Genomic DNA, 20,754 nt, shown 5'->3' with positions numbered 1-20,754 from the left:
TTAAAAAAAAAAAAAAATTCTAAATAGCCAAAAAATGAAAAATGCTTGTAAACGAAACACAGCTAAACATGTTTAGAAGCGTTTGGCACTTGAAATGCCTCTAAACTCAGCTTCTGAACCCATTTTTTTGCATTCCAAAAAAAGCCTGTAAACTTAACTGCTTAGAAACTACTGTAAACGACCCTGTGTACGAGGACAGATAAGATAACAGAGTATAGTTCAGGACCCGTTGCCCAACTGCTCCTAAATGTCCGTTTAGCAGCAGCGTACATGAGGCCTTAGTGAATTTCAAAGAACTGGAACTTCCATAATGGGTCCACTGTCTCCTTCGTCTATGAAATCTACGTCTGCTAAAATGTGAAATCTACATTCTGGGGCATTCCAGGATTAATGGCTACCAAGACAGCCTAAACATTTTCATAAATATATGCAGACACTTCTAAGTAACATCAGGCTTCAGTTTACAAGTTTAACGCAGATTCACTTTAAAATGACAGAGCTGCAAACAGATATAAAAAGAAGTTACCGTATCTACAGCCATTTTGTGTGGGCAAAGTTCTGGCACTTCCTTGTAGTGTCAAAGTTTGCTAACCTCCTCCCATCTGCTAAATACTTTCTACTGTCCAGTAAGGCAGCCCATCATAGAAATGGGCAAGTTTGAAAACTGCAAGTAAATCTGAATTTGGCCCAGTTAGTCCAGCCTGACATTCAGACAGAGTGAAGGCACTGAAATGTGTAGGTATGTGCACCTCTAGGGGTGGACTAGTCTGCACTTTGTGCCACAGACATGCATTTTTTTGGCTGTTGTTAAAGCGACAGTAAGTCATTTTAAAAAGTGGGTTAAAAACACAGCACAGTCATGTTATATTTATGTATCAAACATTTAATTTGTCATTCTTTAAAAGAAGGTTCTAATTTGTGCTTGAAACATTAGATGAAAGAAGCCCAAAATGTGGAATGTTGTCCTTAAATAGTTATTTAGACATAGAGCCATCATCCTTGATTCTCAAGAAGAGGAAAGAGCACACCTAGAAGCTGTAAGAACCAATCCATATAACGCTGATGATCAACAGAGTTAACAATCTTCATTAGAATAAATGGTTCAGAGAACATCTACATTCATAATATTTGTTAGAAGGATTACGGGGTGCAATAAATGAATGTTCACTTTGAAATGTGAATTTTCACCTACTTTAGTGAATGTGGTAAAAGTTCACTTTGCCAAGAATACTCAATCATTTGCAAGAAAAAACAAAAAAAACAAACACCCAGAGAACAATTGGACAGGATTTTAGCTTGGACGTGAACATGCTCTACTCCTTTAGTAAATCAATCCCCAATATGTAAAAAAATTCAACTGCAGCATTGGTGAACAAGGGTACCTCTAAGGAACCGTTTCTATTGATCTAGATTTAAGAAAGTGAAAAGAACTTACTTTAAAAGCATCTATATAAACAGGGTTGATCTGGTTGATTCCTAGGCGCAGAGGGACAATGAGCAGAAGTGGCCTCCATGCTGATGTCTGCTCTGAAGTGTCTCTACATCTGCTCCAAGCACTTTGGTGAGTGTGAGAACTGCCTTGCACTGTGCTCCAATTGTAAGGGTGATGGCGGCACATCTTTCCTGTATCAAGGGAATTGAAACATTCATCAGTAGACATTTATTGCATACAACACACTGAAAAGAAAATGAAGTCAAAGTATAACAATCTTATAAGGACATAAGACCGAGGACATTAACCTTGTAACACTTAATGTTACAGTTGTACGTGTTGATTAGGGATGGGCGAATGGTTTCGGCCCAAGCATAAGTTTGGGCCAAACTTTCGTTGTTCGGTCATTTGGCAAACATCCGAACAGACGGGTCATTCAACCATTTGTTCGGTCCCTTGTACCGACCACAATGCATTTCAGTGCTGAACAGTGCATTGCAAGCTTCAGCCAATCAGGGCACAGAGCACTGTCAGAGTCATGATTGGACACTGTCATCATGACTTTATCCAATCATGGCTCATTCCCACCCCACAGTATAAAAGTATTCTTTCAAAGGCAGCCATTTTCAGTGTGATTTTGGCATGGAGAGAGATAGAACAGGACTCTGTTCAGTGCTATTATTTAGTGTGCTATACTGTGCTATTTTGCTTCAATTGTCATTATAGAATATTAGTTTAGTGTCAGTCTAGGGATAGTGTGAGTGTAGTGAGGAGGACCATCATTCAGCTATTCATGGTGTGCAGCTAGAGTAGGGACAGCTCAGATAGTTTCCCTGTAGTGTAGTGAGACTGTCATTCATACATACATTAGTATAGAGTAGGGACAGCTCACATAGTTTCAGTGTAGTGTAGTGACACCGTGTCAGTAATCTTTACATTGGGTCATAGCTAGAGTAGAGACAGTTCAGATAGCATCAGTGTAGTGATGGCTGAACACCGTCTATTTGATTGCGTTACTGCCAGTTTAACGCCATATAGTTCTGTGTGCGTTACTGCCAGTTAAACGCCATATAGTTCTATGCGTCACTGTACGTTTGGCACATTATATTGCAGTATATTGTCTTGTATCTGTGGAGTGTATCTGTGTAGTGTGAGTACTCAAATTAAAGTGCACCAAACACCTCTTTACATTGATTACAGTGCATCTACATACAGATTTCAACTTCTTCTTTACATTTGCTTATAAGCACTCCCCCCGTCCAATAATTTCTGGGAGGACAAAGAGAGGCAGACATTCCCTTGGCACTGTAAGGGGGCCAGCAACAAATGTGTCCACAGGTAAAGGTGGACATGGTGGTGAGTCTTCAGGCAGGGCATCATTTCCTCTGTTTAGTGAGTTTGCCCGTGCTATCCAGCCACAGTATGCAGAGGTGGTGGACTGGCTTATTAAACCTTCCTCCTTCTCCTTATCCTCTGTCACATAAGCAGAGACAAGTGTGAAGTCCCCTGCAGATGCCAGAGTGGATAAACCTGCCTCCTTGTCCACATCTATTCCTGCCATAGCCCCAACATCAGCCATTGAGGAGTCAGCTGAGTTATTTGACTAAAGCGTCAGCCACTTGCTCCTTGATGATGCCCAGCCATTACTGGATTCAGATGTTGGTTCGGAGGTTGAGGATGACAGGAACATGCGCCTAGAGAGAGGGAGGAACACTGGTAGACCAACTGGCATTCAAGCCACAGTGTATTGGTAACGATGAAGATGATGATGAAGATACTTGGGTGCCAGATAGACCAAAGGATGAAACTGAAGGTGAGGCGGCACAATCCCAAGGAGGCCGACATCAAGAAAGAGTAGAGAGCAGCCACCCTATTCCATCACATTCTGCAGCTGTTGTTATCTCCTGGCCCACTCCCCAAAGCTCAGCTGTTGGGGCCTTTTTCAGCATATCTGCAGCAGATCGCACTGTTGCTTTCTACAGTGTCTCAGGCACATCAAATGTGGCAAAAATGCCAACCATTTGGGTACCACATGCATAACAAGGCATTTAACGTCCAACCACTCAGCCCATTGGTAAGAGCACCTAAAAGCCACACAAAAGGGGCACAAATCTGTCCCTCCTCCTTACCCACTTCAGTCTGCCCCTGCCATACCGAGTCATTATCTTTCAGCAGCCTCTACTGACAGGGATGATGGTATAGCACAGAGCGTCCTAGGTCCTAGCAGCACACCAGCTCTGCCCCATCTGCTGAAGTGAGGAAAAAAATACAGTCCCTGGCACCCACATGCCCACCATCTAAATGCAAGCTTGTCAAAGCTGTTGGCTCTCCAACTTCTGCCTTTTAGCCTGGTGGATTCTGCCCCCTTCCGTGAATTCACACAATGTACTGTACCACAATGGCAGGTTCCCAGTGGCTACTACTTTTCACGTAAAGGCCGTTCCATCTCTCTATCATCACGCGGAAGGGAATGTTCTGGCATCGTTGGGCAAGGCAGTCAGCCGTAAAATACACCTTACTGCCAACACGTGATCCAGCAAGCATGGGCAGGGACGATATATTTAGTTCACAGCACACTGGATAATGCTGCTTGCAACTCGAAAGGATGCAGGACAGGGCTCGGTTCTGCATCTTGTTGTGCCCCCACGTCTCCATAAAGCTGGTGGTGATGCCAGACCTGTGAGCTCTACCCCCCCCTCCTCCGCAGAATTATCCTATGAACATCAGGTACCCCCCTAAGTGTTCAAAGGGCTATTCCATGAGTCAGTCTAAAAGGTGCCATGCAGTCCTTCAGCTGGAGTTTTTAGGGGACAGGAACCACATCGGAGCAGAGATTCTTGCAGCTCTACAAGGAGAGGCACAGCTGGAGCAAGCTGGAGCAAGGAATGGTGATGTGCGATAATGGCTCAAACCTCCTGTCTGTCGTTAGACAGGGAAAGTTGACACATGTGCCATGCCTGGCACATGTCCTCAATTTGGTGGTGCAGCGTTTCCTAAATACGTACCCAGGGTTGCAAGATGTGCTAAAGATGGCCAGAAGAGTCTGTAGCCATTTTAGGCGGTCATACACAGCCAGTGCTTGGTTGGCTGAAATTCAGAGGGAATTTCACCTGCCTGTAAACCGCCTGATTTGTGACATGCCCACCAGGTGGAACTCGACTTTGGCAATGCTGCAGCGGCTATACATGCAACAGAGGGCCATCAATGAGTACCTCTGCGTGTATGGCACGGCAACAGGCTCAGGCCGCCTCTGCTTTTTTTCCCCCATCCCAATGGCTGATCATTAAGGATGCATGCACTGTATTGTCACCATTTGAGGAGGCCACAAGGATGGTGAGCCATGACAGTGCATGCATCAGTGACATAATCCCTGTTGTGTTCCTGCTGGAGCACCGACAGGGCACTGGAGGACTTCCTTTCCTCTCAAGGCCCACTTTATTCAGACACTATCACTCCTATGTCACAGAACACACAGGAGGAGAGAGGGTAGGAGGATGAGGAGGGGGATTCTGGCATTTTCATAGGCTTCAAAGAAGAGGAAGACATGCGTCAATCTGTAAGCGATGGCTTTCAAACTCCAGGTCCCTTGGGAGTAGTTTGTGGCTGGGAGGAGGAAGTTGTCATTCTAAGTAACCCATAGGAGTCTGCTTCTCAAGCCTTGGCAAATTTGAGGTGCATGGGCAACCTCATGCTTCAAAGCCTGCGAAATACGTGGCATAAAGGAGAAGGATGATGGCAACCTTCCTTGATCCCTGTTATAAGGGGAAGGTCTCAGAACTCACCCCGTCCTCACAGAGAGTGCAGAAGATAAAATCTCTTAAGGACACGTTAAAGAGGATTTTATTAAACGTTTTTCCTGACTACAGTGAGTCACAGTGTCCTGGAAAATGTAGTTTTGAGTCTTCTGTTGGTCAAGAGAGGAGTGTTGGAGAAGGCGTCCGCCTAAGTGAAGCATTTCAGAATTGTTTTAGTCCTCCCAATCCAGGGCTTCAGCTTCCATATCCCATCGGCAGTGTCTGCATCACATGGTGGACGACTACCCCGGGGCCAAAACAGAGAAGGAGAGCTTTCCAGCTGATGATCCACTGACTTACTGGGTCATGAGAATAGACCACTGGCCAGAACTTACCCAGTATGCTATTGAGTTGTTGGGCTGCCCTGCATCCAGTATACTTTCAGAACAGGCATTCAGTGCTGCAGGAGGTTTTGTTACTGATCATAGAACAAGTCTGTCCACAGACTCCGTGGACCGTTTTACTTTTATAAAAATGAATCAGTCCTGGATTACCAGCTATAAAGCCCCTGATGCTGATGTCACTGATCAAGTCTTTTTGGGATGTGGAATCTCTGCGGGACTTTGAGGCTGCCTAGCTTTGAGGGTATTCAATCATTTCATCTGGAAGAATGTTTTTGGTATAGGTTTAATGGGCACAATTAACACCCACAGACCAATTTTTCAGCACCTGTTTGACAGGTACACATGATTGCAATTATTGTTGCCTTCATCAAGAGCACCTCTATAGGGTTATGGTGGGAAGGCACCCCGACAGCCAAAGACCAATTTTTCTGTACCTGTTTGACAAGTACATATCATTGCAATTTTTTTTTTACAGCAAGGCCAATTCTTGCTTTCATCAAGACTACCTCTATAGGGTTAAGGTGGAAAGGCACCACCGACATCCAAAGACCAATTTTTATGCACCCGTTACCTTCTATCCAAAGTCAAAGTGACACAAGAATGTATCCAAAAAATCTTGAATCTTTGGCTTGAATTTTTTATGGCTTTATAAATGCAATTATTGCTGCTGCAGATTCTAGACATGGTACAGATCTGCCAGTTTACAGGTAGACTAAGGGGACCACCCAGGAACTAGTGGAAGGAATTTTTCATTTTTATGCTTTCACTTTAAAAATCCCCAAAAAAAATAAAAAAAATCACTGCTCATTTAAAAATGTCCCTCAGGGCAGGACCCAGACCCCTAAAACTATTGTATGCCCAATTACTTGCATATAAGCCTTCAAAATGGACAATTTTAATTTTTGATGTTCAGGTCCCATTAACTTCAATGGGGTTCGATATTCGGGTACAAACTTTTGCGGTGTTCGAAAGTTCTGCCCATCCCTAGTGTTGATCTCTGACTGCCTCACTCAGATGTGCCTGAGATGTTCCAATTGTCAACCCCTGCCTTTCGGTTATGTACAGTTATTTAGCAACAAGAAAACTATTGCATATAAAAGCAATAAGGTCACTAGCTGGACTATGGTGGAAATTAACAATGGGCCTTGTAAAGGACTGAGCCATACCAACCCGATTCCTTCTGCCGTCTCCTATTGGGAAGGGAAACAGGAGATCCGTTGAGTTAATAAAGTGAAAATACATATTCACTTGATGAACTCTGAGGATAGAGAAATGGGATCCGTCTCCAAGCCTGCAATGCTACCCACCCCAGATATAAATCCTCAGAAGTTTACCATGCCACGTGTCATTGCTTTATGAGCAACAATGAGCCTTTTTTTACTTTTCAGATAGTAAAGTTCTGTATTTTGTTAACTTCGTCTGATGGATGGATTTACAAAAACTCCATCCATCAATAGCAAACAGACTTGTCCAGGGTTGCTATTAGCCACACCTCCACCTCTACCCCATTTTCACATAAACACTAGACTAGAGTGAATTGGCCTTTTAAAATAATGTCACTCTGTAACAGCTGTTGTCACCAATGAGAACTACAGCCTCCATGTTCAACAGATATTCCTTAGTGCACTTTCACACTGGGGCGCGGGGGGGGCGTCGGCAGTAAAGCGCCGCTATTTTTAGTTGCACTTTATCTTCGTTTTAGCAGTGCTTTTTGGTCTAAAAAGGGTTAAAAGCACCGCTTCAGTAGCGCTTTGCCAGCGCTGCCCATTGATTTCAATGGGCAGTGGCACTTTAGGAGTGGTGTATACACTGCTCCTAAAGCACCTCAAAAGATGCTACTTGCAGGACTGTTTTTAGTGATCTGACAGCACATCCGCCTCAGTGTGAAAGTAGCCTAACAGATAGCTGTTGATTTCCCTTTGTGCCACTCACAGTTTGTGGCCCTTAGGTGAGCTGATGAAGCACAGTACCAAATCATTAGGTGAGAGTTCAACCCATTAACCTCTAGAAGTAAAAAGGTAAGCATGTCTAACATTCCCAAATAAACAAGTATATGGGAGCTGCCTTTCTTGGCTTTTGCTTTTTACATCATATTTTTCAGCAATAATAAGTTGGAGTAAAAAAAAACAATTGCAGATTGAAAAACAAAAAAAGATGCAACGACATGAAAAGCTGCTCCCACCTTAATAAAATTCCTTTTATTATTATACAGAATTATATAGTGTCAACAGTTGCTTTACAACGTTAGGGCAAACAGTACAATTCAATACAATACGCCACGCCACAATGAGGAACCTGCTCCTTAAGAGTTTATAATCTAGATTACATTAACCCCACTGGGTGACCAGATGCTGTAACAATATTATCCGTTTAGTACTTTAAACTAAAAAATTACTTCCTAAAAACAAAAAAGCAGAACTTACTTATATCTTCAATGACCACAGTGTTATCCATTGAAACATAAACAGCTAATGAATTCCATTCATCAAATAAAGCAAGTTTCCTGGAAACATGAGGAAATTATTAGTCTCTTAGTTGTATTTATAACTATTATAAAATAATATTATAAAGTCTAGACGCAATGACAAGCCTGAGGCACAGCTCACAGGAATTAAAACTAATTATCGCTTTCAACTCTGCACTAGAAAAATGATAATTGAAGTTGAGTTGGTTGGTAGCAGCAACTCCCTCACTTTATTTTCACATAGTCTTTTATACCGGAGGCTCATAAAGGCCCATTTATAAGACTAATGGCCCATACACACTATCAGATTTTCTGCAGATTTTTTCCTTCAGATTTACCAAAACCATGTAGTGCAAGGGCCTGCCTGATTGCATACAAATTGAAACTCCTAAGGTTTGACCTCATATTATATGGTTTTGGTAAATCTGAAGGAGCAAAAAAAATTAAAAAATCAGCAGAAAATCTAATAGTGGGTATGGGGTTTAATATGCATCTGTGTTCCCCATCCTCATTCATTCCCCCCGTTGTGGTGAGAAGCTTCTGGCGGGTATACCTCCTCTCTAGGACTGAAATCAAAAGTAACTTTTTTAGCATTGGGATAAATGTAGTTTGTGCAGTATAGTGTTGCTCTTACGTTTTTAACTTTTCTCTGTATATCTTTGTAAACTTGCATTGCATTTGTACATCATTTGAATAAACTATTAAAAAAAAATATGCATCTGTGTTAGTCTGTAGAGTACAGAAATAATCTGCCTGATCCTAAAGCTGAACCTAACTGTATCTGAGAGCCAAAAACCGAAAACTTTGAAAAACACCCCCTGGCATTTTGAGTTCTGGCCATCTTGAGTAAGGGCAGATGATTCACTTAGCATTTACTTCCTGAAATTCATCTGTCCTTAGCTCAAGCATGCAGGTAGAATGTGCTTAACTGAGAAACCCATCCTCTCCTCCTCCAGATGAAAGAAAAAAATTAAAAATGCCCATGAAGACTGTCATCGTTTTGGCCTAGGCCAGGAACTGAAATGTGAAAAAAGTTTAATGCTGAATTTACACTAGTGCCAATTGGATTCAAATTTCTCTGTATCCAATTCACACGACAGGAGTTTGTGACCACACAACTTTCCCCAAGAATACATAGCCCCACATTGATCACCTCTCCCCTCCTTGATACGCATAAATGCACTGCTCCCCTCTCCCCCCAATACATAGAAACACACTGCTCACCTCTCCCTCCTCGATACATAGACACATGCTCACAAATACCACCCCCCCCCACACTTACTGCTCACCTTGCCCTCCCTGACTTCACAGGCACACATGTGCTCATCTCCCCCCCATACACCCCCACCCCTCCCCTAATACATAGACACTAGATGGTCACCCCCCCCAATTACATAGACATATATTGCTCACTACTCCCCCCCCCCCCCCCAAAACAAAAACACAACTTACCTACCCCACCCCTCATACATAGACACATAGACACACACACACACACACACACACACACACACACACACACACACTTCTCACCTCACTCTCCCCGATACATAAAGTTTTCAACTTTATCTACCTCTAGATATCTTCTTGTTTGCACTCCTTCCATACATAAGCCCACAAGTTGTTTAGTTACAGGGAGAAAATATTCTACTGTAAGTAAATTATAAAATACTTACTTTAAGACCTGAGCCACTGTATTTGGTCCGTACCATTCACCTATAGACTTCCCTTCTCCTACACCCATCTGTGCTGATTTGCGACCCAGGAACAAACAGAAATAAAGAGTTATGAATATTAATTCTGCAGCAGAATGTGGTTTATTGAACTGAAATAAAGCATCATGGCATGCAAAGAGCTGCCATCTGACAATAATGATACATATAATAAAAAAACTTTAGCACCAGAATATGACATGCTATGCATTTTTTTTCTTTACCAACATGTGGAAATCTCTACTACAGAGGCTCTGTAATTAAATAAATGTCAGAAAATAATTATTTGATCCCCTGCAGATTTTGTAAAATTTGCCCATTTACAAAGAAATGAAGGGTCTATCATAGGTGTATTTTAAATGACACAGAATTTAACCAAAAATCCAGAAAAAAAAACACATGATACAAATGTTAGAAATTGAGTTTCAATTTATTGAGTAAAATAAGTATTTGATCCCCAAAGCAAAACATGACTTAGTACTTAGTGGATACACAGCACAGAGGTAAGACATTTCTTGTAGTTGCTTACCAGGTTTGCACACATCTCAGGAGGGATTTTGGTCCACTCTTCTTTATAGATCTTCGCTAAATCCTTAAGATTTCTTGGCTGTCGCTTGGCAACTCCCTCCATAAATTTTCTATAGGATTAAAGTCTGGAGACTAAGCCACTCCATGATCTTAATGTGCTTCTTCTTGAGCCACTCTTTTGTTGCCTTGTCGGTATGTTTTGGGTCACTGTCATGCTGAAAGACCCATCTTCAGTGTCCTGGCTGAGGGGAGATGGTTTTTGTGACGGGATTCACTTTGGCTTGTGGAACCCAGCTTTCCCTGGAGAGCTCTGGAAACTCTGGGGGCATTAGGGTGACCGAGAACCCCAGTCTGATCTTTGCTAGTCGGACTCGATGTACAGCCACACTGGAATATTGTATACAGTTGTGTGAAAAAGTATACTGTAAAGTTAGCCCAATTTTTTTATATTGTAAAAGATAATGTTACGCCAAGTAAATTGATACCAAACATGTCACGCTTCAAAATTGTGCCAGCTTGTGGAATGGCGACAAACTTTTACCCTTAAAAATCTCCATTAGGCGACACTTAAATTCTACAGGTTGCATGCTTTGAGTTACAGAGGAGGTCTAGGGCACTGCAGCGGCGTATTCATTATTTATTTTACCTTTTATTGTTACACTGTTTAAAAAAAAAAAAAGGAGTTGTCACTTTTTTTCATATTACAAGGAATGTGAACAAGCCTTGTAATAGAAAAAAAGAATGACAGACCTCTTAAATATGAGATCAGGGGTTAAAAAGACCTCAGATCTCACATTTACACAAAAATGCAAAAATAAAATAAATAAAAAATTGTCATTTACATTTTTTTTTTTTTTTTTTTTTTTAAATGGCCTTTTTAGGAGCTATAGGCGTAAGTAACATTTTGACGTCCCTTCTGCCCTGCATTGTTATGGAGACAGGTGGGGGCCATCTTCCCCTCACTCGTCTCCATGCCCAGCAAGGGTGAAGATCCGATCGCCCCTCTCCCGCCGCCGATAAAAGTGATCTCGCAGAGAGTCCGCCGCAGAGACCACTTTTATCTGAAACTGGACCGCTCACTGAAGAAGAGGATATCGGGGTTATGGCATAACAACGATACTCCTCTTCAAAGTACTGACGTATAATGAAGGTGGGGAGTCTAGAAGTGGTTAAATGATGGTTTCATTTATTAAGGCAAAAAAAGCTGTTCAAAGCTACCTGGCTTTATGTGAAAAAGTAATTGCCCCTAAACCTAATAACTGGTTGTGCCCCCTTTGGCGGCAACAACTGCAATCAAGCATCGCTGATAACTGGAAATGAGTCTTCCAAATTGCTGTGGAGCAATTTTGGCCCACTCTTCTTTGCAGAATTTTTTTCATTCAGCCACATTGGAGGGTTTTCCAGCATGAATGGCCTGTGTAAGATCATGCTACAGCATCTCAAATGGATTTAAGTGCAGGCTTTGACTAGGCCCCTTCAAAACTTAGTTTGCTTTGTTTGAACCATTTGGAGGTAGACTTGCTGTTGTGTTTCAGAACATTGTCCTGCTGCATAACCCAAGTGCTCTTGAGCTTGAGGTTATTAACTGATGGCCGGACATTCTCCTTTAGGATTTTCTGGTAGAGTTCAGAATTCATGGTTCTATCAATTATAGTAAGTCATCAAGGTCCTGAAGCTGCAAAGCAGCCTCGGACCATCATGCTACCACCACCATGTGTTACTGTTGGTATGATGTTCTTGTTATGAAAGGCTGTATTCGTTTTATGCCAGATGTAACGGGATGCACACCTTCCAAAAAGTAAAATTTTTGTCTCAGTCCACAGAATATTTGCCTAAAAGTCTTCGGGATAATCAAGATGCTTTTTGGTAAATGTGAGATGAGCCTTTGTGTTCTTTATGGTTAGCAGTGGCTTTGGCTTTGGAACTCTCCCATGCATGCCATTTTTGCCCAGTCTCTTTCTTATTGTTGAATCATGAACACCGATCTCACCTGAGGCAAGTGAGGCCTGCAGATTTTTAGATGTTGTTCTGGGTTCTTTTATGACCTCCTGGTCATCATCATGCTCTTGGAGTAATTTTTGTAGGCCGGCCACTCCTGGGAAGGTTCACCACTGTTCCAAGTTATCTCCATTTGTGGATAATGGCTCTCTCTCCCTGTGGTTCACTGGAGTTCCAAAACCTTAGAAATGGCTTTGAAACCCATCCTAGATCGATACATGTACATTACGTTGTTTCTAAATCTGTTCTTGAATTTTTTTAGATTGTGGCATGATGTGTGGCTTTTTGTGATCTGCTGGCATGCTTCACTTTGTCAGACAGTTTCTTTTTATGTGATTTTTTGATTCAACAGGCTGGCAGTAATCAGGCCTGGAGGTGGCATGTGAAATTTAACTCCGCTTTCCAAAAAAATGTGGCTAATCACATTAATTTAATTTTTCACATAGGGCCAGGCAGGTTTGAACAGCTTTGAACAGCTTTTTTACCTTAATGAAATAATATTTTTTAAAACTGCATCTTGGATTTAAATCGGGTTATCTTTGTAGAATAGTAAAATTTGTTTGATGATCTGAATCATTTAAGTTTGAGAAATATGCAAAAAAAAAAAAAAAAAAAAAAATCAGGAAGGGGGAAAATAAAATATATGCATATAGAGTTGTGTGAAAAACTATGTTGTCTCATGCTGTTGTGGTCTGTTTGCTGGGATCATTTGGGGTGTGGCTGTGTCCCATAGTTCTGTTGTGTCTGTCTGCCTTAGTAGAAATGTATTATGGGATGGATGTTTTGTATTTGTGTTCCTGGCATGTGGACTGGGGGCAGGGTGGAGAGGGAAGGGGCGAATTCCTCCAACAACTCTCCCTGCTTATTGGACAGTTTACCCGGCCCTGAATCAAAGTGAGCGGGGAGTTGTTCCCGAGTGTATATTTGTGTTTGAATAAACAGTTTGAAGTTTTTCACCCTACATTGAGTAACGGCTAATGACTGGGTGAGCTTAGGGGTCTTGGATAGTGCTGGTTCTGGAAAAAGGAATCATTTACTGCGGGCAGACTCATCTTGAGTACGGGGGTCCGTCGCAGCGCTCATCCAAGAGTTTACAATACATGGCCCCGTCCATTGCCCCATCAATGCGGCAAAATCGGCCTGTACCTTTAGCAGAGATCATTCATTCACAAGCTCCTGCCGTGTAGTTTTCGGCTGATTCCTCACCTTTCTAATGATTATCCTTACCCCATGAGGCGAAATCTTGCATGGAACTCAAGACCGAGGGCACTTTATGGTTATTTTGTCTTTCTTCCATTTGTGAATAATTGCTCCAACGATTGTCTCCTTCTCACCAAGCTTCTTGCTGATACTCTTGTAGCCCTGTTGCAGCCTTGTTCAGGTTTACAATTTTGTCCCTGAGTTCATTTGACAGCTCTTTTGTCTTGCCCTTGATGGTGAAGTTTGAACGGAAGAAAGAGATTCTGTGAACAGATGTCTTTTATACACATAACGCGTTGTCGTTAAGAGCACCTTCTTAAAGTGGTTGTATACCCAAATTATTAACTGAACAGTCATTTTTTATTTTTTTTGTCCTGCGGGTATACAACTGCTTTAAATTGACAGAACCAATCTGTGTACCACATGAGCACCTACTGTAGCCAAAATTATTGTTGGTTGGTAGGGGGATCAAATACTTTACTCACTGAACTGGAACTCAATTGATAACATTTGTATCATGTTTTTTCTGGGATTTTTGATTGATATTCTGTCTTTATCATTAAAATACACCTATGATAACAATTATAGACCCTTCATTTATTTGTAAGTGGGCAAACTTAAAAAAGCTGCAGGGGATCAAATCATAATTCCCCCCACAGTAACTATGTTCATTTGTTTAGGTTCCTCATCAGAAAAATAGGGTTGATTTCTCATAAACGACTGCTGGCCAAAGCAGGCATTTCTCACTTCTTCCAATTTGTCAAAATCAGCCTACTGCCCAACATCATTTCAAAAACTATTCCATAACGCGAGGTATCCAGGTGACACAATACTGGCTTTAGGGAAATATGTTATGTTCTCAATCAATAGGCAGTAACCATAGCAGCCGTTCACTAGGCACCTTTCATTAGGCCGGCATCAAGGGTCATTAGGCTGACATCAAGTTTGATTTCCGTGTTTGGTCTTTGCACTGGGAATCTCATTGGCCAGTTTGTTCTGGAAAAGAGTAATCTCAGTCTGATGTGCGCACAGCATCCGTATTCAGCTTTCAATTCTCAAATAACAATATGGTAAAATAAAGGTAGGGGACTTCTAAGATGGGTACAAATGGATCAAAATGTCACCAGTTCAGCAGGGAGTGGCCCTCCCTGTTCCAACAGAAATCAATCGTTAGATCGATTTGTCGATTGGCCAATCTGGAAAACTGCAACTGCTGATCTGTGTACTCTGACAGCAAAGGATTCCTGCCGTCAGACCGCAATGGGGTTGATTTACTAAAGGCAAATAGTCTGTGCATTTCAAGTGCAGTTGCTCTAGATCTGAGGGGAACATGCAAGGAAAAATAAAAAAAGCATTTTTGCTTGGACATATTCATAGTTAGTAAGGTTGAATAAAGACACTAGTACATCCAGTTCAACCTAAGTGAGTGTCTACCCCTATCCCTGTAAATTGCACACTCACATTGGTCCCTACCCTCAAGGAGCCCACAATCCAAGGTCCCCATTCATATACTAGGGCCAATATTGGACAGAAGCCAATTAACCTACCTGCATGTCTTTGGAGTGTGGGAGGAAACCGGAGTACCCGGAGGAAACCCACGCAGGCACAGGGAAAACATGCAAACTCCAGGCAGGTGGTGACATGGTTGGGATTTGAACCAGTGACCCTTTTTACTGCTAGGTGAGAGTGATAACCACTACACCACTGTGCCGCCCAACATGACTGACATGACATGACTGGATGATAGAAATCAGCAGCGCTTCCCCTCATTTCAGAGCTTCCCCTCAGATCTAGCGCAACTGCACTTGCAGCGCACAATATATTTCTCTTTAGTAAATCAACCTCTTTGTCTCAGTGGGAAGGATTCCTCCATTGACCTCTCTTGCGTAGATGGGGGAATCCCTATGTTTTTGTTTTTTTTGATCAGCCCACCAGCTGAACGAAAAGAACTAACCATGTATACCCAGCTTTATTTGTTTACATGTGTAAATGACCTGTGGCTGCAGACAGATAATCCTGTCAAGGGAATAGGAGATCTGTCCTTTCTTATAACAGTTACCAAGCATGAAATGTACTGACAACTCATACAACATCGATTGGAGAACATGTGCCATTAAAGAACAGAGTCGTTCTGACACAAAAAAGGAAATGATTGAAGACGGTTCACTGAACCAACTCACAGAACTGCATAGCAGGGATCGGAAACTATATATTTATTAAGCAAATATGGCTGCGCTCATGCCTCAAAATAATTACAAATTATACATAGAAACAAGATTAGTTACATAAAAGTTCACTTAAGGTTTATAATAATGTTCGTCTTACTAAACATTTGACGATCACAGTGCCAAAAGTGCATTTTGTATAAACTATGATGCTGCATTTAAGTTGATCAATATTAAAATCAGGTCCCATTCATAGAACTGCTCTTACCCATCTGGTGAATGGAGTAACAGCTATTTTTTCTGTCTAAAAAACACTGCAGGATCTGGTTATATTCTTCTGGCTGTTTTTTATGTTTCTCCCATTGCCATTCTGGAATGGATTAAAAACAAAATGTTAAGATCCTTAATGCATATAACAAAAAAGTTAAAGTCTGGGAGTTGCGGCTTTTTAGCAATGAAATAATATAAAATCGCAAAAACACCTGTGTGACTTGCTCCGGATGTAAGCTGCCTTTGATTCTTGAGCTGCATCTATATTTCAGGGTAGTTAGGCCCAGCCTAGCTACACTTCATATATCATTACTGTACTGAAAACTGATAACCTTCTCTTCTGTCAGTGGCTCTTACATTGAAAGAAGCCAAAATGCTCGTTAGCTCAGTTCTGAATTCAGGCTCATAGTCTCAGTGCTGGCAGTTGAGCGGAGAAGCTCTATGTGTGGAAAACGGTGGAGCCATCAGTGGTCTATTCAGGTCCCTGCTGTTTCATTAACCGGCACCTGTCAAACCTGTAGAGAGGCATAGGAAGCTGCTACGTACTACATAGTAGCTAGACATGGATACATAGCTCTTTATTCATTGCACAGGCTTTTGTATTATATACTGTGGTTGTTGATAGATTTAAAGGAGATTGTACATTCACATACTGTACATACTGTATAGTGTATGGTCAGCTTAAAATAAACCTTGATAGTATGTGGCTAGCTTTAGATGAATGACAGCTTGTTTATTATTTTCTGAAACATCGGGGTTAATTTACTAAAACTGGAGAGAGTGCAAAATCTTGTGCAGCTTTGTAAAGAAACCAATCAGATTCCAAGTTTTATTGTCAAAGCTAAAATGAACAAGCTAAAGCTAGAAGCTGATTGGTTACCATGCACAGCTGCAGATACAGTTGCTCTCTCCAGCTTTAGTAAGTCAATCTTGCTTCTACACAGTTTAATCTTATACAGCGTTTTTGTTTATTTATAATTTTAATGTCATGTCTACTGACAGTATGGTTTCTATGGTCTCTTTAGCAAGTATGGGGCTTAGGAAGTTTTTTTTTTTTTTTTTTTTTTTTAACACCTTAGCACTATGAGGAGTTTTGGATTGGTGCATGTGAAAAATTAGCATCTGGACTGTAAAAAGTCCATATACCCATGACAATGAAATTACTGGGGGGGGGGGGGGGGGGGAGGGGGGATTTCCACAATATATAGAAACCACCTATCTAATCTTTTATCTGACTGGCACGTTACTAAACAGAGAGAGCACCACTTTCAACAGTCCCTTTGCTCAGTGGGTCGAGTGTCTCGCATGCAGTTGTATTCAGATAGTGGACTGACCAGGACACAGGTCCTGTTCTGTAAGCCCTTGTACACACGATCGGACATTCCGACAACAAAATCTGTCGGATTTTGTCCGAAACTTGTGTTGCATACACACGGTCGGACAAAGTTGTCGTAAAATCCGATCGTTCAGAACGTGATGGCGTTATTTCGTTATGACGGGACTACGTTCAGGACGTTTGTCTGGAACATTGATTTCGTTTTGGTTCCCATCTATAATGGGAACAAATTATTGCTGCTGTAAACTAGAATGTTGCTGGTCCTAGATGAGTAATGCAAGTTTCATGGAGGCATAGTCTGAGTACTTTAACCACCTCAATACAGGGCACTTACACCCCCTTCCTGCCCAGACCAATTTTTAGCTTTCAGTGCTATTACAGTTTGAATGACAATTACTCAAGCAACACTGTACCCATATGAAACGTGTGTCCCTTTTTCCCCACACAAATTGAGATTTCTTTTGGTGGTATTTACTCACTAGTGTTTTTTTTTTTTTTTTTTTTGTGCTATAAATAAAAAAGCCCGTCAATTTTGTGAAAAAAAAATGTTTTTCTTTGTTTCTGTCATAAAATTTTGTTAATTAGTAATTTTTCTTCATAAATTTTGGCCAAAATTTGTACTGCTACATATCTTTGGTAAAAATAACCCACATTAGTATATATTATTTGGTCTTTGTGAAAGTTATAGAGTCTACAAACTATGGTGCCAATCACTGAAAATTGATCACATCTGATCAGGCCTTCAGTACATCAGGTGAGTCTCATTTCTTGAGATACTAACAAGTCAGGAAAGTACAAATACCCCCCAAATGACCCCTTTTTAGAAAGTAGACATTCCAAGGTATTAAGTAAGTAGCATGGTAATGTTTTCCCACAATCCTTTGCAAAATAAAGATTTATATATATATATATTTATTTATTTATTTTTTACAAAAATTGTCATATTATCAGGTTATTGCTCACACACAGCATATGCATACAACAAGTTAAACCCCAAAATACATTCTGATACTGTTTCTGAGTATGGCGATACCACATGTGTGAGACTTTTACACAGCCCGACCACATGCAAAGGCCCAACATTGACGTGGCACTTTCAGGAGTTCTAGGAGCATAAATGACACATCTCATTTCTCAACCTATTAGACATTTGAAGGCCCTGGAGCACCAGGACAATGGAATTGCCCACAAAATTACCCCATTTCGGAAAGCAAACACCCCACCGTATAATCTATGAGGCAGAATGGAGTACTCAGGTGGACCGACAGCTAATCAGGTACTCTGATGGACCGTGACAGGTACTCGGGTACTCTGATGGACTGTGACAGGTACCCGGGTACTCTGATGACCTGGTGACAGGTACTCGGGTAACAAGATGTTACCGCAAACTCCTTCTCACACGCGATCGTTGTGTGAGGAGAAGAACCCGGTAACGTCTTGTTACTGCGGTTTGTTGACATGTAGTGATCGGCTGTGAAAGGATCACAGCCGATCACGTGGTAAACAGCCGGCGGCCAATGGCTGTTTACCACCGTCGGTGACAAGCAGTCCCGGGAACACGCCGCCACCTATGTGCACGCGCAGCTCGCTCTTGATTGCGCGCATGCACCGTGCAAAGTGGGGCAGTACCACCTGTGATTGGTCACGTGGTAAACAGCCATGCCTAATGGCTGTTCTCCCCCCTCGGTGGTGAGCGGTGTCTCCGTGACACGACGCCACAGAAGGAACAAAGATGCCTGCGCACAATCGCGTGCATTCCCTGTTTAAATGGGAGGCCGTCAAGTGACCTCCCAGAACGAGAGCCGCGCCACCTGGCCATCATATCACAGCCGTTGGACGGCAATTGGTTAAACAAGTCATTAAACAGACGGTTTAAGTAAGGGAATGTGTTATCACACTGTGGAAGTTGCCAGTTAATGTGATTGAAAAGCTTTGTTTTTTTTTTGTTTGTTTTTTTAAATAACAAACATGTCATACGTTCCTCCTCTTCTGGGGTCCCCAGGCGGTGCTATCAACTTCTCCTCGTATCGTCTAACCCCCTAGGAGAAGCGCTCTCCTCAGAGGTTACCTAGTGGGCGCGCTCCCTCGCCCAGCATAGACGTAGAATGTGGGATTCTGCCCACAATCATTGGATTTGATTGACAGCAGCGGGAGCCAATAGCTGCACTGCTATCAATCTATCCAATCAAGAGCCGAGAACCGCCTAGGGATCAAAGGGGGTCAGAGTAAAAGGGGGGGGGGGCTAGGGGGCCAGTCAATGTCATACGTTTTTTCACCTTAATGCATAGGATGCATTAAAGCGGGAGGAAACCCAATTTCAAAAAACACTTACATTCCTGGCATGCTGGAAATGCTAACTTTCACATTGGTTGTGCTCTCAACCAAACTTTCAAACCATCCAATGGTGGGTGTCATAACTGAACACATTTGCGGCATTATGGCAGTTGAAGAATTATTAGAGGCCAAGATGGCAGCTTCGTTGACTGAAAACAATAGGAGGGTTTACTTCCACTTTAAAAGGTGAACAAAAAAGTGTTTACAGCCCCTTTAATGAAGCAGGGAACTAATGGTAGAATAATTTACTTATGGTATATTATCAAGGAGCCACTTTGTTCCCATATTACAAGGTATAGTTTTGTTTTTTTGTGGTACTTACCCCTGCCTAGATGCTGGCAAATTAAGGCTTGAGCTAGCATCATCTGTCCACATCTCAACATACAACCCCAGCCGGCATCAGAGGATGGGCCTGTTCCACCTGGTGTTATATAAAGTGAGAATATATTACCATTATACGCTACAGTATATATACAGCAGTAGTTTGTTGGGGGTCACAAAGATTTATGTAACTACACTTTGAAAATAAGCAATTTTTTAATGGGTTAGTTCACCCTTTTAGGAAAAAAACAAAGTGAACTAACACTGTACACCTTCACCACACTCACAGAACAGGAATACGCAAACTCCAGAGTGGGGACTAATTAGGTTCCGCTAACATGAGTATACGATCAGAATAGGGGGCCCAACCATTTCCTATTCTAAGCATAACTTAAAATAGGTTTTGGATTGAGTTACCCTTTTGAGTTGGGTAGAACTAAGAAGTAATGCAAAATGCAAAACTTACCAATTGGAGAAAATTTCTTTCTGTACGTAAACCACAGCCTGGAAGTAACATCTAAAAGCAATTCACTCTTCTCTGAAAATGGAAAAAAAAACAGCCATTAAACAGCATTAACATTTACAGCCATTAAACGCAAAGAACTGTAAATCACACCATACAAAATCAACTAAACTGTATCTAAGGACCACAAACTTAAAATGCTATTTAATTCATTTTTCATATTCAAAGCAAACTCATCCATCCATTCATTTCTCCAGGTTTTGTTTTAAGAAATCATCCCCAGCATTTCTAGCCACAGCCATATTTAATAAAGGCAGATGATGCACATAGCATCTGAAATCCATCTGCCTTTAGCTCAGGTGTGCAGGCAAGAGGGCGTGCTTAGCTGAGAAA

At 41.7% G+C, this 20,754-nt stretch overlaps 1 protein-coding gene across 2 annotated transcripts in view; it reads right to left on the bottom strand.

The window, feature by feature from the left end:
* ATG4A (autophagy related 4A cysteine peptidase) overlaps positions 1-20,754 on the bottom strand; it is a 44,585-nt gene that overhangs the window by 9,740 nt on the left and 14,091 nt on the right. The window contains exons 3-8 of one of the 2 annotated variants that reach the window (XM_077478894.1): positions 20,365-20,436; positions 19,900-19,998; positions 15,906-16,007; positions 9,711-9,783; positions 7,994-8,073; positions 1,436-1,623 (exon numbers count right to left, since the gene is read on the bottom strand). In XM_077478894.1, coding sequence (XP_077335020.1) covers positions 1,436-1,623; positions 7,994-8,073; positions 9,711-9,783; positions 15,906-16,007; positions 19,900-19,998; positions 20,365-20,436 — 614 coding nt within the window. The remainder of the gene's footprint in view (positions 1-1,435; positions 1,624-7,993; positions 8,074-9,710; positions 9,784-15,905; positions 16,008-19,899; positions 19,999-20,364; positions 20,437-20,754) is intronic. The other variant, XM_077478901.1, reaches the window with a different exon arrangement.

Source organism: Lithobates pipiens, unplaced genomic scaffold (genome assembly GCF_037356315.1).
Source record: "Lithobates pipiens isolate NorthernLeopardFrog02 unplaced genomic scaffold, aLitPip1_a1.2 Scaffold_1, whole genome shotgun sequence".
Taxonomy (NCBI): Eukaryota; Metazoa; Chordata; class Amphibia; order Anura; family Ranidae; genus Lithobates; species Lithobates pipiens.
Note: the sequence above shows the minus strand (reverse complement) of the source record. Positions and strands in the feature narration are given on the sequence as shown.